The 15,605-nt window shown below is 41.8% G+C and overlaps 1 protein-coding gene across 1 annotated transcript in view; it reads right to left on the minus strand.

Moving 5' to 3' along the window:
• MPPED2 (metallophosphoesterase domain containing 2) overlaps nt 1-15,605 on the minus strand; it is a 205,241-nt gene that overhangs the window by 147,664 nt on the left and 41,972 nt on the right. The window contains exon 2 of the mRNA XM_010831798.1: nt 5,019-5,200. Coding sequence (XP_010830100.1) covers nt 5,019-5,200 — 182 coding nt within the window. The remainder of the gene's footprint in view (nt 1-5,018; nt 5,201-15,605) is intronic.

Here is a 15,605-nt window from a genome sequence, read left to right on the forward strand (position 1 = left end):
TTTGGGCTCCAAAATCACTGCAGATGGTGACTGCAGCCATGAAATTAAAAGATGCTTACTCCTTGGAAGGAAAGTTAAGCATATTCAAAAGCAGAGACATTACTTTGCCAACAAAGGTTCGTCTAGTCAAGGCTATGGTTTTTCCTGTGGTCATGTATGGATGTGAGAGTTGGACTGTGAAGAAGGCTGAGCGCCAAAGAATTGATGCTTTTGAACTGTGGTGTTGGAGAAGACTCTTGAGAGTCCCTTGGACTGCAAGGAGATCCAGCCAGTCCATTCTGAAGGAGATCAGCCCTGGGATTTCTTTGGAAGGAATGATGCTAAAGCTGAAACTCCAGTACTTTGGCCACCTCATGTGAAGAGTTGACTTACTGGAAAAGACTCTGATGCTGGGAGGGATTGGGGGCAGGAGGAGAAGGGGACGACAGAGGATGAGATGGCTGGATGGCATCACTGACTCGATGGACGTGAGTCTGAGTGAACTCTGGGAGTGGTGATGGACAGGGAGGCCTGGCGTGCTGTGATTCATGGGGTCACAAAGAGTCGGACACGACTGAGCGAGTGACTGAACTGCACTGAACTGAAGTTATAGAAGCTATCTCACAAGTTATTTTGAGGACTGCATAAAATGATACATGTTAATGGGGGGTGGGGAAAAAGGTACAGTGTCTAGCCCCCACCACCCACAGACAATGTATCACTAGTTCAACCCTCTCCGGGTCCAAGTCCCAGTTTCAATGAGACCATTAATTATCTGAGTGACCTGGAGTAGTTCATATAATCTGACCTCAGTTTCCTCTTCCATCAAATGAGGAGGCGGGACCTCCAAGTCCTCTTACGGTTTCAACGTTTCGTCCCACTAGTGTCACTGTTTAGAGGGGGGCTTGTCCTCAGCCTTTATTCGTATGCTTCTTCAGGCTCCCTCTTCACTCTAAATTCCTCTTAAACCTATGGAACATTATGCAAGTTAATAAATTCAGTTTCTAGTTTAAAAAAAAAAAAAGTAAGGTGCCAGTCCTTTCTGCATGCTTAAGTTGCTCATTCATGTCTGACCCTTTGCAACCCTTTGGACTGTAGCCCGCCAGGCTCTTCTGTCCCTGGGATTTCCCAGGCAAGACTACAGGAGTGGGATGCCATTTCCTCTTCTGGATCTTCCCAACCCAGGGATCAAACCTGTGTGACCTGTGTCTCCTAAACTGGCAGGTGGATTCAGTCCTTTCTAGTTTCTGCCTTATGGATTCTATGCCTCTGACTCTGCTGTCTCCCTCTACATTATCTGTTGAAAGCTGTCTACAGGCCAGGGGCTGTGTTAAGAAGGTTGCTATTTGTTGTTTTAGTCACTAAGTCACGTCCAACTCTTTTGCTACCTCACGGACTGCAGCCCGCCAGGCTCTTCAGTCCATGGGATTTTCCAGACAAAAATACTAGAGTGGGTTACCATTTTCTTCTCCAGGGGATCTTCCCAACCCAGGGATCGAACACACTGTCTCCTGCATCGCAGGCAGATTCTTTACTGCTGAGCCATCACAGAAGCCGTGTTAAGAATGGCACAAGCTTTATCACAGAATATATTCTCACAGCAACCATGGGGTGTATTATTATCACGCCCGTTTTACAAATGAGAAAATCAAGGCTCAGGAATTTAAGCAACAAAGGCAGGGAATTCAACATAGGCTCTTCTCATTACAGGCTACACTACCTTCCCAACCTTTGGCTGTACCTAGTTTGGGTCCTATCGTCTTATGACCCTGTGCTGCACCTGCTTATCTCATAAATTACTTTGTATTAATAACTTTGTGTGTTCCTCCTGCCAGGTGGCGTACATACATATTAACCAGGTACCCATCACCTCTGAACCAACAGAGAACTCGTGATGGGATTCTCAGCCCCTGCAACTGGTAGGTCAGGGTGAGATTCCAGATGGGCTGAGCTTAAATACATTTTTCAAATAACAGTATAACTCAAGTCTCCGTGAAGATGCTGGAACATTTTAGTTCAAGCTCAAGTCTGCAAGCTTCCTAGGTGCCATAAGCCCACTCGTAATCACAGGACGGAAAGAAAAGGGCTCAGACACCAGGTTTACTCACTGGTTGAACTTGGATGCATGTCTTAGACTCTCTGAGTTTCTTTTCTGCTAAAGGATCCTGGGCAAGTTAGCCCAACAGAACTCCAGATTCTTCATCTGTAAAATGGGGATAACATTAGCAACTTTCGAAGGTTGGGACAAGTAGGTGTGCCTGGTCTGAAGCAGAAATAGCCTTTTGGGAAACTAAAGGAGTCTAGAGGATGGTCAGTTGCTGCCAAGAATCAGGGTAGTCTAAACCCAAGTAGAAAGATGGAAATCAGCGAGAGGTTCCCTGGGCTCAAAGTGACGGCCAAGTCTGTAAGGACTCATGCCGGTGAGGGTTGGATGACCTATTATAGCTAAAGCCCTAGACTGATCTGACCCCTGACTCCACTCTGTTAGGCCACCTGGCAGCTGTTGATGGAAACACTCTTTTCAGGTAAGAGGTTTCCAACTGAGCCAAATGGTAGCATGTAATCATATACTAACTCTCACCTTTGGAGCACCCTGAGTTTGCCAGGGTAACTGAACTATTCTGGGCTGCCCCTATGGGATTCCCAACTTCTCTTCCCTTTTACTTCGGTGGGTGTATTCCTTCAGCCTCACATTCTGCATCCCCTTCTGAGACCCCTTCCTCTCATGTCAGGCCATCAGAAGGGAAATGGGTGAGAAGGAACTGATCTTGCAATTGGACCTCAGCATTTTACTTCTTTACTATTTTGTTTCCTCGGTTGTGGCACTTTCCCATCTAAGAAGTACATTCCTTTATAAAATCTCCCCGTGTTTACTTCCATTCCACTAAATAATTCCTCTGACCTCTTCTTATTTTTACCCTTTAAATATCTGTTGATGGTTCATTCACCACATTCCCCATTCAATTATTAATGGCCCACAAAAACTTCCAAGCTGCAATCATTTACTGATTAATCTGCACAACAAACCAGAAAGACAGGTAGTATTAATCCTTCGTTCTGCAGAGGGAAACCAAGGGGAAAAGCGAGGTTAACTCAGTTGCCCAAGGTCAGTGGCTAAACAAGATTATAACCAGGATCCATCCTGTCTTGTATTTCTTCCCACAGGCTTACTCTTTCCTTACAAATCAACATTGTCAATGCAGCAAGATCACTTCTGTGTTGATTCAGTTGTCACAGAACAGCTTGAAACTGTCAAATTCAACCCCAAATAATTCTGCCTGTGACTAGTTCATAAACACAAGTTGCTAAAAGAAAGAGGTAATAGTACTGCAAAGCAAACTCGACAGATGCGAAAGAGGAGTGAAAAGAATGGGATTACAGGCCCAGCTGTACCACAGGATAGTCTGCCTCGAGTCACTTTACTTCTCCGCATCAGAGTCACTTGTGAAAATGGGATTATGCTGAATGATGTTTAAGATATCTTGCTATTTTAAGTGAGATGACTGAGTACCTACTGAAACAGTACAAAATATAAAGCTCCAATATCCAAGATCGTGGTAAAATTGGTGTATTCAGGACACAGCTACAATCCCCTTGGGAAGCAATATGTCAATATTCAATAAGAACCGTAAATAATTCCATATCCTTTGATGCAGTAATTTCACTCACACTGTAGTTTGCCCTAAGAAGTAAATCAATGGAAACAAAAAGACATATACAAATGAAAATGCACATTTCAGTGCTAGCTTCAGAGGAAAAATTGTTATCAATTTCAAAGTTCATTTTTAGAGGGCTGTCCTATTAAGTAAAAATACAGAACAATACAAATGTCACATTGCTATCAAAAAGGATAAATATGAAAATTATGCAAAATCATGTAATAGCAATACTATCAAATGAAAATAAACAATAACAGAAGAGCAAATATGTATTCTGATGTCAGCTCTATAAAAGACGGATAAAGTGCAAATCACAAGAAAACTCAAAATAGTTGTTATTCGTTTATTGTTTATTTTCTAAATATTTTAACCGTTTTTAATGAATACTGTTTTCCATCAACACATACACCTTATCATTTAATCAGTTACTTAAAAATTTCTCAAGCCCTGCTTTAGTTCAATGGAAAATCAATTTTCAAGTTTCTGCCTAAATCTCCTCAGTAATTTTGGTTGGCTGACACATTATTCATGGCATTATTCTTGTGGAGTGATTTTTGCCTTTTCTGTAATTCTTCAGTGTCTTTAGAGATTCTAAAATCTCACTGTAATTCCTTAGTATCTTTAGAGATTCTAAAATCTCAGAACCCTGGCACATCTTTCCCTCACCTAAGAGGATTCTTACAAAGATTTGTCATCTAATCTTGCTGTGAATAACCCCATGATTCCCTTGTAGTGCTAATATTTGGCAACTGCCTAACCCAGGAGTCAGCATTTTTCCAGTAACCCAGACCCGTTGGGTGCCCCTACAGTAACCATAAAGTTGCCATTACCTTTTTCACAGTAGTGTGTAGGGTGATTTCACAGTCCAGAGTTTTGGAGCTTTTCAGTAGGATATCTTATCTTTTTCAGGGGTCTTAGGACACCCTTCTGGTTCACTTGGGAAAGCTGCCCCCCAAGCATCCCTGTGTTAAGACCTTCCTTTTAAATAAGGGCTCTGACATCCTCCTCATTCTTTAGAAATGTTCTCTTACTATCTGGGAAAGATTGCAGAGCCATGAATTAAAAATACGATTCTAGGTCTCATGTGTGCCAACGAGTGCCCTCGTTAAAGCAGAATGAGTGAGATGAGATCGATTTCAAAGCTTTCCATCCCTTTGCCCCAGAGCTGCCGAGGCCAGGCGCTGAAAGGATGCACAGTAAAATTAAATATCTGAAAATTCATCTTTAATTAACACAACTGGATTAAAGCTAGACACCATCGCATATCATACGAGAAATGGCTGAGCTGGCTTCCAAGTGCTCTAATTCAATTAGGGCACAGTGAGTGACACTCGGGCGGGAAAGGTTAATTGGGGGCGCCGGAACGCAATCATTCCTTACCTAACCAGTCATTAAACTTCTTAACCTCTGAGGGCAGTCCCAGCTCGGTGAAATCGCCTGTGTGGAGAAGGATGTCCCCATAAGGCATCTGGATACCATCTGTTCTGGAGTGTGTGTCTGAGATGCAGACAAAGCGCGTGTGGCCCGCTGGTTTTGGAGTGTCATATGGGATGGGGTCGACCCTGAAGTAGACATAACAGATCCCATAACAGTTAAATATATTCGAACCCTCGTAATTGTCATCGCACATACATATTGACTGTTATCCGTGAACGCACCCAGACAAACCAATGCAAAGACAGAAGGGCCCATTATAACAAGGAACCCTTTGGGGGTGCAAAAGAGACAGCATCACCCATCTACAAACCCACTGGGCAAATTCAAAAAGTCTTACTTACCTGGTAGGAAAATTAAAAGGCCAGACTATCTTACACGTAGAGTCAGAAGTAACCCAGGCAACTGAGAGAGTGATTAATGGTGAAGTTTAGGGATATTGAACCCCAACTGGGGAAGCAAAATGATACTATTTTCTCTCTCTTCATGCTCCAACTGATCCCACTACTCATTAGGAAATGGATAACTAATTTATTCCTCCTTAAACATGCATAACTTTAGCAAAGAACTAATTTATGGAGAACATTCTACACATGCTTTGCTAACTGAAATGTTAAGAGACGTAGTAGATGGTAAGTACTTCTAACCAATTTCCTTTCTAGAACCATTCAATACCTCTATCACGTTTTCAAGCAGAGATTCACAAATCAAATTGTGGGGAGGGAAGGTGACGCCAAAGTAAACGGACTTTTAAATAAAACACTGGATGTTCCAAGAACTTTGTCCAGCTGCTTCTCTACCACTTCCTGAGGCCCCAGTTACACCTTAGGTTACCTGGAATGCTCACATGCCTTGGGCAAAGCATCTATTCAGTACAAATAAAGTAAGCCTTTTAATGGGTGTGTACAGATCTACATATGCATTAATATATGTACAGTTTTAGAGACCTAAGCACTGTGAAATTACACTCGGGCATAAGAATCAAAAGGCAAAATGATCCACCCGGAGCAAAGAAAATGAAACAGAACATTCTCATTTAATTGAGTGTAACAAAGTGTGCTAAATAAACTTGGTAAAGCAATGCAAATCTGACTCTTCAAGCATACAGTTTTAATTATTTAAAGGGTTTATAGCAGAGTTAAGGATGCTCTAACTATATTAACTCTACACTGACAGCTTCCTGTAATTTCTCTGTAGGAATGTACACTTACTTTGGATTATGGGTGAAAAGCAGCAGCTATCAAAGCAAAGAGAAGGTCACAAGAGAAGCAAATATGCAATGTGGAGATGAGAGCGTAAAATGTTAAATAAGGAACAATATTTCATATCCCCGCCCCACCCCGGGTTATTAACATGCAGCAGAGAACACAGGGAAAGCTCAACACAAGATTCTCTGCACCAGTTGCCTCCAAGGCTTTGTTTAATTTTTTGTTCTTTTCCCCACTTTTGTAAAAAGAAACGATCTGTTTTCACAATGGCAATGTTTGTGAGGGAAACAAAGGCAGTCAGTATACAACCTGCAGAGTCCCGCATTTCCTTAATGGTTAGTCTTTTAATTTTATTTTACCTTTGTCAGAGAAGAAGCAAGGAAGAAGAAAGGAGAACTGGAAGAAGACAAAAAGGATGCAGGGACTGTGAACTGGTGAATACAGTGGGGCTCACTGAAAACCCAAAAAGAAAGTTTAACTTCTGCAAAAAAAAATTTATATACATATATATATATACACACACATACACCGGATTTTTCCTCTAAAGGTTAGAAATTAACAATGCTGTCAATCATGAAGAAAATTCACTAATCCACTGAGATCTCATGAGCAACCTAGAAACCCTTCTGATAGGATCCAATGTTGATTTTTTTATTATATATTAAAATGTTTTTCTTTGCATTACTGAGACTCTATTATACTGTCTCAGTGGTTCTAAATTGTATCAGTTGACATTACCTGCTTTCTAAAAGTAGTTTTCCCGGACAATAAAGGACTGTTTCCTGCCATAGCAGACTGTGTCACCCTCTGGAAGTGACACTTAATATTCTATTCCTACAGACAAAGTTAAGATGCTTGCTAGAAAGGGGCTGTGCACATCTATGCTGAAACCACCAATGTCTGAAAGAAAATTCATCAACCACTGGACTTTAAATGTATACATAAATTCATTATTTATATATCTTTATTTTCCAGTTCTGTTCTCATCCTAATGGTCAAGTACAGACACAGCCCCATTTCTTCCTTTCTGTAACTCAGTTAAGCTATGGGCACAACCAGTGCATCAAAATTCTTTAAGAAGGCGGTCCCCAACCTCTTTGGCACCAGGGACAAGGTGAGTGGAAGACAATTTTTCCATCGATTGGCAGACGGGGAGTAGGGATGTTGTGCGGATAATTCAAGCACATTAATTTAGTGCCCACTGTATTTCTATTATTATTTCATCAGCTCCACCTCAGATCATCAGGCATTTGATTCCAGAGGTTGGAGACCCCAGCTTTAAGAGTCTACACGAGTTTATCAGAGGGACATCAGAGTCATCATTTTCAATTTATAAAACAGAAAGGAGCACAGATATAAATCCTTCCCTGTGAACAGGCCCCTGTGCTATGAACCTACTCAGTTTAGAGAAGTGAATCACCACTCAGTACATGTGTTTCTTAGCTCTGTGCTGGACAATCATTTTCTATGACTATTAAAACATCAGTCAGTTTCTGAGTGGTTTCAAGTCTTCCCCACCTTCTCTCCTCCTCCAGAGAAACAAAGGTCCAACAGAATTAACGGTGAAATAAAGGCCAAGAAATAAAAAAATAGAAGAGAGAGGAAGAAGAGAGAAAAATGAGTCCTCTCAGCTTTGAGCTGAAATAAAATGATGAGTCAGAGGGACACAGGACGACTGAGAAGGTGTATCCATCACCACCACCAACTTGATGTCATCCAAGGAAAACAATTAGTAGACACTGGGAAAGATACGGAGGACTGATTCAAGGAAGAGGGCTGTGGAAGTCCAAAGCCAGGGGTGGGGGTGGGTTATAAACGTGCAAAAACATAATTTACATACATCCCCTGACCCAGAGGCAATGATGTCCTTTGCTATCCATCAAAGGACAAGAAAATAAGACAGCATAGCCTGTCAGAGCCACGCTGCAGGGTAACAGGACAAGTATCACCTAGGGGTCATAGGAAAGAAGGCATCTCCACCCAAAGACATTCAGAGTTGAAAATAAGACGCCCAGTAGAATAGGCAAGTTGCAGCAGATGTAATTAAAGTTGAGACAACCCTAGGGAAACGACCATTTCCAAATTGAGCATGTGGTAAACACTTTGAAAAGGCAAGACAGCCAAACGTTTTCCTGTAAAAGCATGTTTAAGGGAGACCCTGACAGCTATCAGAAGATCCACCTGTTCACGTTGTGGGAAGACCCTCCCGCTGCCTGTTCCCTCTTAGTTAACAACCTTACTGCTTACTGTTTATGCTGCTGACTTCTCACATGACCTAACATTTCCCCTAAGGCATCATGTCAAATATCCTAGCAAGTGAGTCTCTTACCAAGGCAATCTAACCCCCAGAGCCAGATTCAAATAGCAGAGTGAGATTTGCACGTACATCTGAGTACACCCGGGGGAAAACAAGATGACATGGGAAGATGAGAAGAAAACACTGCATCATAAAATCCCAGAGCTGGACAAAACCTTAGGGGGCATCGGGTTCAGTGCTTTATATGAAGCTTGAACCTCCTCTATCCCTTTCCTGGCTAGCTGACATAAATTTTCTCTCCAAGTTTTCCAGAGAAGGCAAGCCCCGCCCCTGCACTCCCTCCTCTCCACCAGGGCAGACAATTCTGGTTACTTGCTCTACTTGCTAGAAAGTTTCCAATCCAGAAGCTCTAAGGAAGCTGAGCATGGTCCAAAGTGACTTGGCCAGGAGCCTGAAGACTGAGTAACAGTTTGGCTGAGTTACTCATTTTGGGCAAGATATTCCATTCTTTTCACCTCGATTTTATCATCTATAAAATGGGAATAACACTGCCTAATCTCTGCTGTAGTCACTCAGTCATGTCCAACTCTTTGCAACTCCATGGACAGCATCACACCAGACTTCCCTATCCATCACCATCTCCCAGAGTTTGCTCAAACTCATGTCCATTGAGTCAGTGATGCCATCCAACCATCTCATCCTCTGTCGTCCCCTTCTCCTCTTGCCTTCTATCTTTCCCAGAATTAGGGTCTTTTCCAGTGAGTCGGCTCTTCGCATCAGGTAGCCAAAGGATTGGAACTTCAGCTTCAGCGTCAGTCTTTCCAATGAATATTCAGGGTTGATTCCCTTTAGGATTGACTAGTTTGATCTCCTTGCAGTCCAAGGGACTCTCAAAAGTCTTTTCCAACACCAACAGTTCCAAGGCATCCATTCTTCAGCACTCAGCCTTCTTTATGGTCCAGTTCTCACATCCATACATGACTACTGGAAAACCAAGGCTTTGACTATATGGACCTTTGCTGGCAGAGTAATATCTCTGCTTTTTAATACACTGTCTAGGTTTGTCATAGCTTTTCTTCCAAGGAGCAAGTGTCTTTTAACTTCATGGCTGAAGTCACCATATGCAGTGATTTTGGAGCCCAAGAAAATAAAGTCTGTCACTGTTTCCACTGTTTCTCCATCTATTTGCCTTGAAGTGATGGAATCAGATGCCACGATCTTCATTTTTTGAATGTTGAGTTTTAAGCCGGCTTTTTCACTGCCTAATCTACTCTATCACTATAAGGAAATAAATTGTCAAGTACTGGATCTGACACGCAGCAGATGCTCTGAAATTAAAGATACTGAATGATGTAAGGTGGGGTGGAGGGGGGGGTCATGTGTGGCCATAAAGCCAGACCATCTGGCTATGAATCTCACTTCACTTTTATTAACACTGTGACACCGAGCAACGTGCTTGATTCCTGTGTCTTGGTTTCCTTACCAATAAAATGAATATAAAAATAGTTCCTAACTCATAAGATTGCCATGAGGATGACAAAGAATAATGCACTCAAAGCACTTAGAACAGTGCCTGACACACAACAGACTATCCATGTTAGGTTTTGTTTTAACTCAGTAGTAATATTTTTACTACTACTGGTAGCAGTAGTTAAGTTTTTCTGACCTCCATGTCTCCTTACATTATAAGGAGATAATAATAGCTAGCACACAGCTTTGTTCAATGAAAGCTGATTACACACACAACGGCCAGCACAGCACCGGACACATAATCCCCAGTCAATAAAAACATTCCTTTCTTGGGACTTCCCTGGTGATCCAGTGGTTAAGATTCCATCTTCCAAGACAAGGGACACACCAGGGTTCTATCCCTGGTCAGGTCAGCTAAGGTCCCACACGCCACGGGACTAACGAAGCCCACATGCGGGAATCATTGAGCCCACTCTCTAGTGCTGCGCTAGAGAGAAGCTGTGAGCCCACATGCCACACAAAGATCCTGCATGCTGCAACTAAGATCCAATGCAGATGAAAATAAAAATACTTTTTAAAAATTAAAACCATGCATTTCCTTCCTGTCACTTCTTTCTTAATCCTAGTTCTGCACTCAAACAGCAGAGAAGAAGAATTCAGTCCCTTTTCCACTGGACAGTTCTTCAAATATCTGAGGACATGTATTATAACCCCCTGAAACCGTCTCTAACGTACTTGATTTGCCACACTGTCCACAAGTTTTTCTTTTGTGATAGGATGTCCAGTGCCTCCGCATCCTGGTGATCTCCTGGATACAATCCAATTGGTCAGAACGCCTCTATCCGTCGTGTCAGAACTCATGGGCCACATGGATTCATGGGGGGCTTCCCTGACGGCTCCGACACCACCTTCAATGCAAGAGACCCAGGTTCGATCCCTGGGTTGGAAAGATCCCCAGGAGAAGGGAATGGCTATCCACCCCACTATTCTTGCCTGGAGAATCCCATGGACAGAGGAGCCTGGAGGGCTACAGTCCATGCAGTCACAAAAAGTTGGACACAACTGAGCAACTAACACAAACACATATGGATTCATGGCCCCATGAGCTGTTTATCCAAGACAAATGCTAGTACAGGCACTGGAGAACCACTAAGGCCGGACATCCTGGAGGATTTTCCTAGGGGAAGCCTGAGCTATCTTGAGTTTTCCAATTAAGTCTCCAGGTTTTGTGCCAAGCCTCAAATCTTGTTCTTGAAGCTTGATTGTCAAATGTTTATATATCCCATTGCCTACTCAAACAAATAAACCATTCTCATTCACTCCATCCTGACCCATTAGAGTTTTTTTGATTTTTTTTTTTTTACCATAAGACACTAATATAATATTATTGCTTCCACTCTGGAAAGCTCTATTGGTCATATCTGTTATTTTTTCAATAGCAAATGTATACGCTGTTGCAAGCCCTGACAGATCTTCAGAAGAGCTGTAATCATGTGGTTTGTTATGACATGAATTTCTTCTTTAGGCCAAATGAGAAGTAAAAGCCTTATGTACACATTTAGATTATAATTCACTGTCAAACGAGACTAAAACTCTTACAAAGCATTTTAACAGGATTCCAATGTATTTATCATTTCCCATTCCACTTGAAAACCATGATGCTGTGCTTATGCATCCCAGTGACTTTAACAAGTTTTCAAATGTGATATTAAAGCTTTCATTTTTACCCTGAAAATTCAGCTGACGTGAGAGTTAAAATTAGGTTTGTGATGTTACACCATCCACCCTAGACATTAAGAATTCAGTCCCCTTTCCAATCGACTGTTTGATAAAGATATGCAAAACCCTCTAGCAAAACAATGAATAAATAAATACTGGGCTTAAGTTAGTACAGTAACAGAATTTTTCAACTGGAAGGGCTTCAGAGATGATCTAATCCTGTGTTCCGCTTCTCTGAGTATCGGCTTCATGGTTTTGCCTTTTTTGTATGCTATTACTTAACTTTTGTTAAGCATCTTACATTTTTTATACAATTTTGTTTAGTTTTGCCCTAAACAATTTCATCTATGTAGGCATGAAGTGGAAATGGTGATTGTACTTTTCAACTAACATTTAAAAAAATACATAGGTATGAAAATTTTTAAGATTTGTCCAGTATAAAGAACTACAACTCAAGTTTTCTAACTTCCGATTCACTTCTCTTTTTACCTAACTTTGGAAGCTAAAAATATGCTTGGACTTGGAGAATAAAAGATGTTAAAAATAATAAAATGACATCAAAGCAAACCACCTAAACTCTTGTAATCATTAATATCTAGAGACTCTGCTCAAAATTATTGGAGTTTACTGTCAAAAATACCAAAGTCTTAGTGCACTGATGCCTCTATTTTTATAACTGCTATCCAACTGAATGGAGTCTCTTCAAACCTCAAGAAAATGCACATTAGAGTTCATTAGGAAAATAAGCAATATAGAACTTAATTTTTTTGAGTACTGGTTAAGATAAAGTCCCTGATGCTGGGAAAGACTGAGGGCAGAAGAAGAAGAGGGCATCAGAGCATGAGATGGCCGGATGGCTTCACCAACACAATGGACATGAACTTGGATAAACTTCGGGACATGGTGATGGAGAGAGGCCTGACATGCTGCAGTCCATGGGGTTGCAAAGAGTTGGACACGACCGGGTGACTGAACAACAACAACAAAAATAAAGAGAGCTTCTCATTCTCGGAGAGGTCAAGTCACACATGCAAACTGATTGTGAATGTTTCCAAATACAGGTGGCATTAGAGGGGCCACTTTAGCTGACAGACAAGCCTCATTAAAAAGAGCTCTGGCTGTGGCGGCCAGGGCCTTCCTGCACCCCCACTACATTGGTCATCAATTAGTTATGTGATCCTGGGCAAGTCACTGCCCTTCTTGTAACCTCTGTTCTTCAAGTGTGAAAAGAGAGGCAGGACCAAATGATGCTCAAATGATTACCTGCCTGGTTTCTCCACCACCAGAAATCTGTGCAAGACCTTAGAAACAAGTCAGTCTCGTAAGCACTTAAAACATGCTCTTTCCCTTTGCAACTGTATTTTCTGCTTTCCAGACAATGCAAAAGTAAATGCAGTCCAGATCCTTCCAAACAGAATCAGAATTAGACAGATTTCACATACAAAGAGAACTGAAATTGCAATTTAGGACCATAGATGGAGCTCCCAGGTCTTTCTAGTGTAAAACAGAGCAAAGAAACCAGAATCCCAGTTACCACAATTAAACAAAAATTAAACGATGTGGGATTTAACTAGTTGCTTCAAAAATGGGCTGTTCTCCATTTTCTAAAACTCTGAGCTGATGAAACTCTCCCAGTTTAGCCTTCGTGTCCCAGAACAGTAATGGTGCCGAAACACAGTGAGGAAGCATAACACAGCCAAATGTTTAAATATACTCACATTTGTACCAAGGGCACTGCTTTCCTTTAACTGCTGAACTGCTGTATCAACACTGTTCTACCACCAACTAATTATAGCTAACAAAAGCCCACTGCACAGAGTGTGTCTCGTGTTTCATCTGTTTTTTTCCTAGTACAGAAGTACAGTGCTGACATCCAACGAATACTAAGTGGTCATAATTTAATTCTTCAAGCACTGCATGTGATAGGAATTCCCGGTCCTTCTGCTGGTTCCACTGGGGTGTTGCAGTGCCCATCAGCCTAGCTACTGTGGAAGCCGCTGAAGCCTCTCCAATGGCAAACGGCTGGGTCATAAATATCCCACTGGAGATGCGTTGTCCAGGGTTAAACGTTTCCTGCTCTTTTAGCAACAAGGTTTGTTAGCTTCCACTTCTGGGTACTGGCCTTGACTTTGAAAAAAAGAAGGCACATAACACTGAACTGAGTGCCCATCACTCCACACAGTCAACAACCATTTCCTTAACACCCACCTGCATGCCAGGAGTCATGGTAAGCTCTAGGAAGACAAGGAAGCAGCCTACAAGGAGTCGGGAGTTGACCTGTCAGTTCCTTGCAGGCATACCTCAGAGATATTGTGGGTTCAATTCCAGACTGCCACAATAAAGCGACCATCACAAGAATTTTTTGGTTTCTCAGTGCATATACAAGTCATATTTACATATTTATACTATTTACATTTTATCTTTAAAAAAACCAAGGTGCACGCTTTAAAAAATTACTGCTAAAAAATAACTATCATCTGAGCAGTCAGCAAGTTGCAAACTTTTTGCTGGTGGAGGATCTTGCCTTGCTGTCGGTGGTGGCTGACTGATCAGGGTGGTTGCTGAAGGTTGGGTGGCTGTGGTAATTGTTTAAAATAAGATAACAACAAAGTCTGCCACATCAACTAATTCTTCCTTTCGCAAATAATTTCTCTGTAGTATGCAGTGCCATTTGATGGCATTTCATTCACAGAACTTCATTCAAAACTGGCACCAGTCCTCTCAAATCCTGCTGCTTCTTTAATCAGGTAAGTTTACCTAGTATTCTAAATCCTTTGCTGTCATTTCAACAGTCTTCACAGCATCTTTACCAGGGGTAGATTCCATCTCAATTTCTTTGCTCATCCATAAGAAGCAACTCTTCATCTGTTAAAGTTTTATCATGAGATTACAACAATTCAGCCCCATCTTCAGGAACCACCTTAATTCTAGTTATCTTGGTACCTCCTAATTTGCAGTTGCTTCCTCCACTTCAGTCTTAAACCTCTCAGAGTCACCCAGGAAGGCTGGAATCAACTTCCAAACTCTTGTTACTGCTGATATTCTGACCTCTTCTCACAAATCACCAGTGTTCTTCATGGCATCTAGAACAGTGAATCCTTCACTGTTTGAAAACAGAAGGTTTTCAATTTCCTTTGCCCAGATGCATGAGAGGAATCATCATCTATAGCAGCTACAGATGTAAGAAATATATTTCTTAAATTATAAACCTGAAAGTCAAAATCAACAACTACAGAATGGCTGCTGTGTTGGTGTGGCACACACACACGCTCAGTTGTGTCCAATGCTTTGTGACCCCATGGACTGTAGTCCTCCAGGCTTCTCTGTCCATGGGATTTTCCAGGCAAGAATACTGGAGTGGGTTGCCATTCCCTTCTCCAGGGGACCTTCCCAATCCAGGGGTCCAACCTGAATTGGCAGGTGATTCTTTACCACTGAGCCACCTGGGAAGCCCCCAACACCACCTTGTTGAGCATCTCCATCAGAGAGCTCTTGGCTGATTACATGCACTGTCTGTGAGCAGTCATATCCTGAAAAGAATGTTTTGGTTTTTTTTCCTGAACAGTAGGTCTCAGTAGTTGGCTTAAAATATTCAGTAAACCATGGTGTAAACAGATTTGTTGTCATCCCAGCATCACTGTGCCATTTACAGAGCAGAGGCAGAGTTGATTAAGTATGATCCTTGGGAATCCTAGGCTTTTTTTTTTTTTAATTTTATTTTATTTTTAAACTTTACATAATTATATTAGTTTTGCCAAATATCAAAATGAATCTGCCACAGGTATACATGTGTTTCCCATCCTGAACCCTCCTCCCTCCTCCCTCCCCATACCATCCCTCTGGGTCGTCCCAGTGCACTAGCCCCAAGCATCCAGTATC

The sequence above is a fragment of the Bison bison genome, unplaced genomic scaffold, assembly GCF_000754665.1.
Source record: "Bison bison bison isolate TAMUID 2011002044 unplaced genomic scaffold, Bison_UMD1.0 scf7180017864531, whole genome shotgun sequence".
NCBI lineage: Eukaryota > Metazoa > Chordata > Mammalia > Artiodactyla > Bovidae > Bison > Bison bison.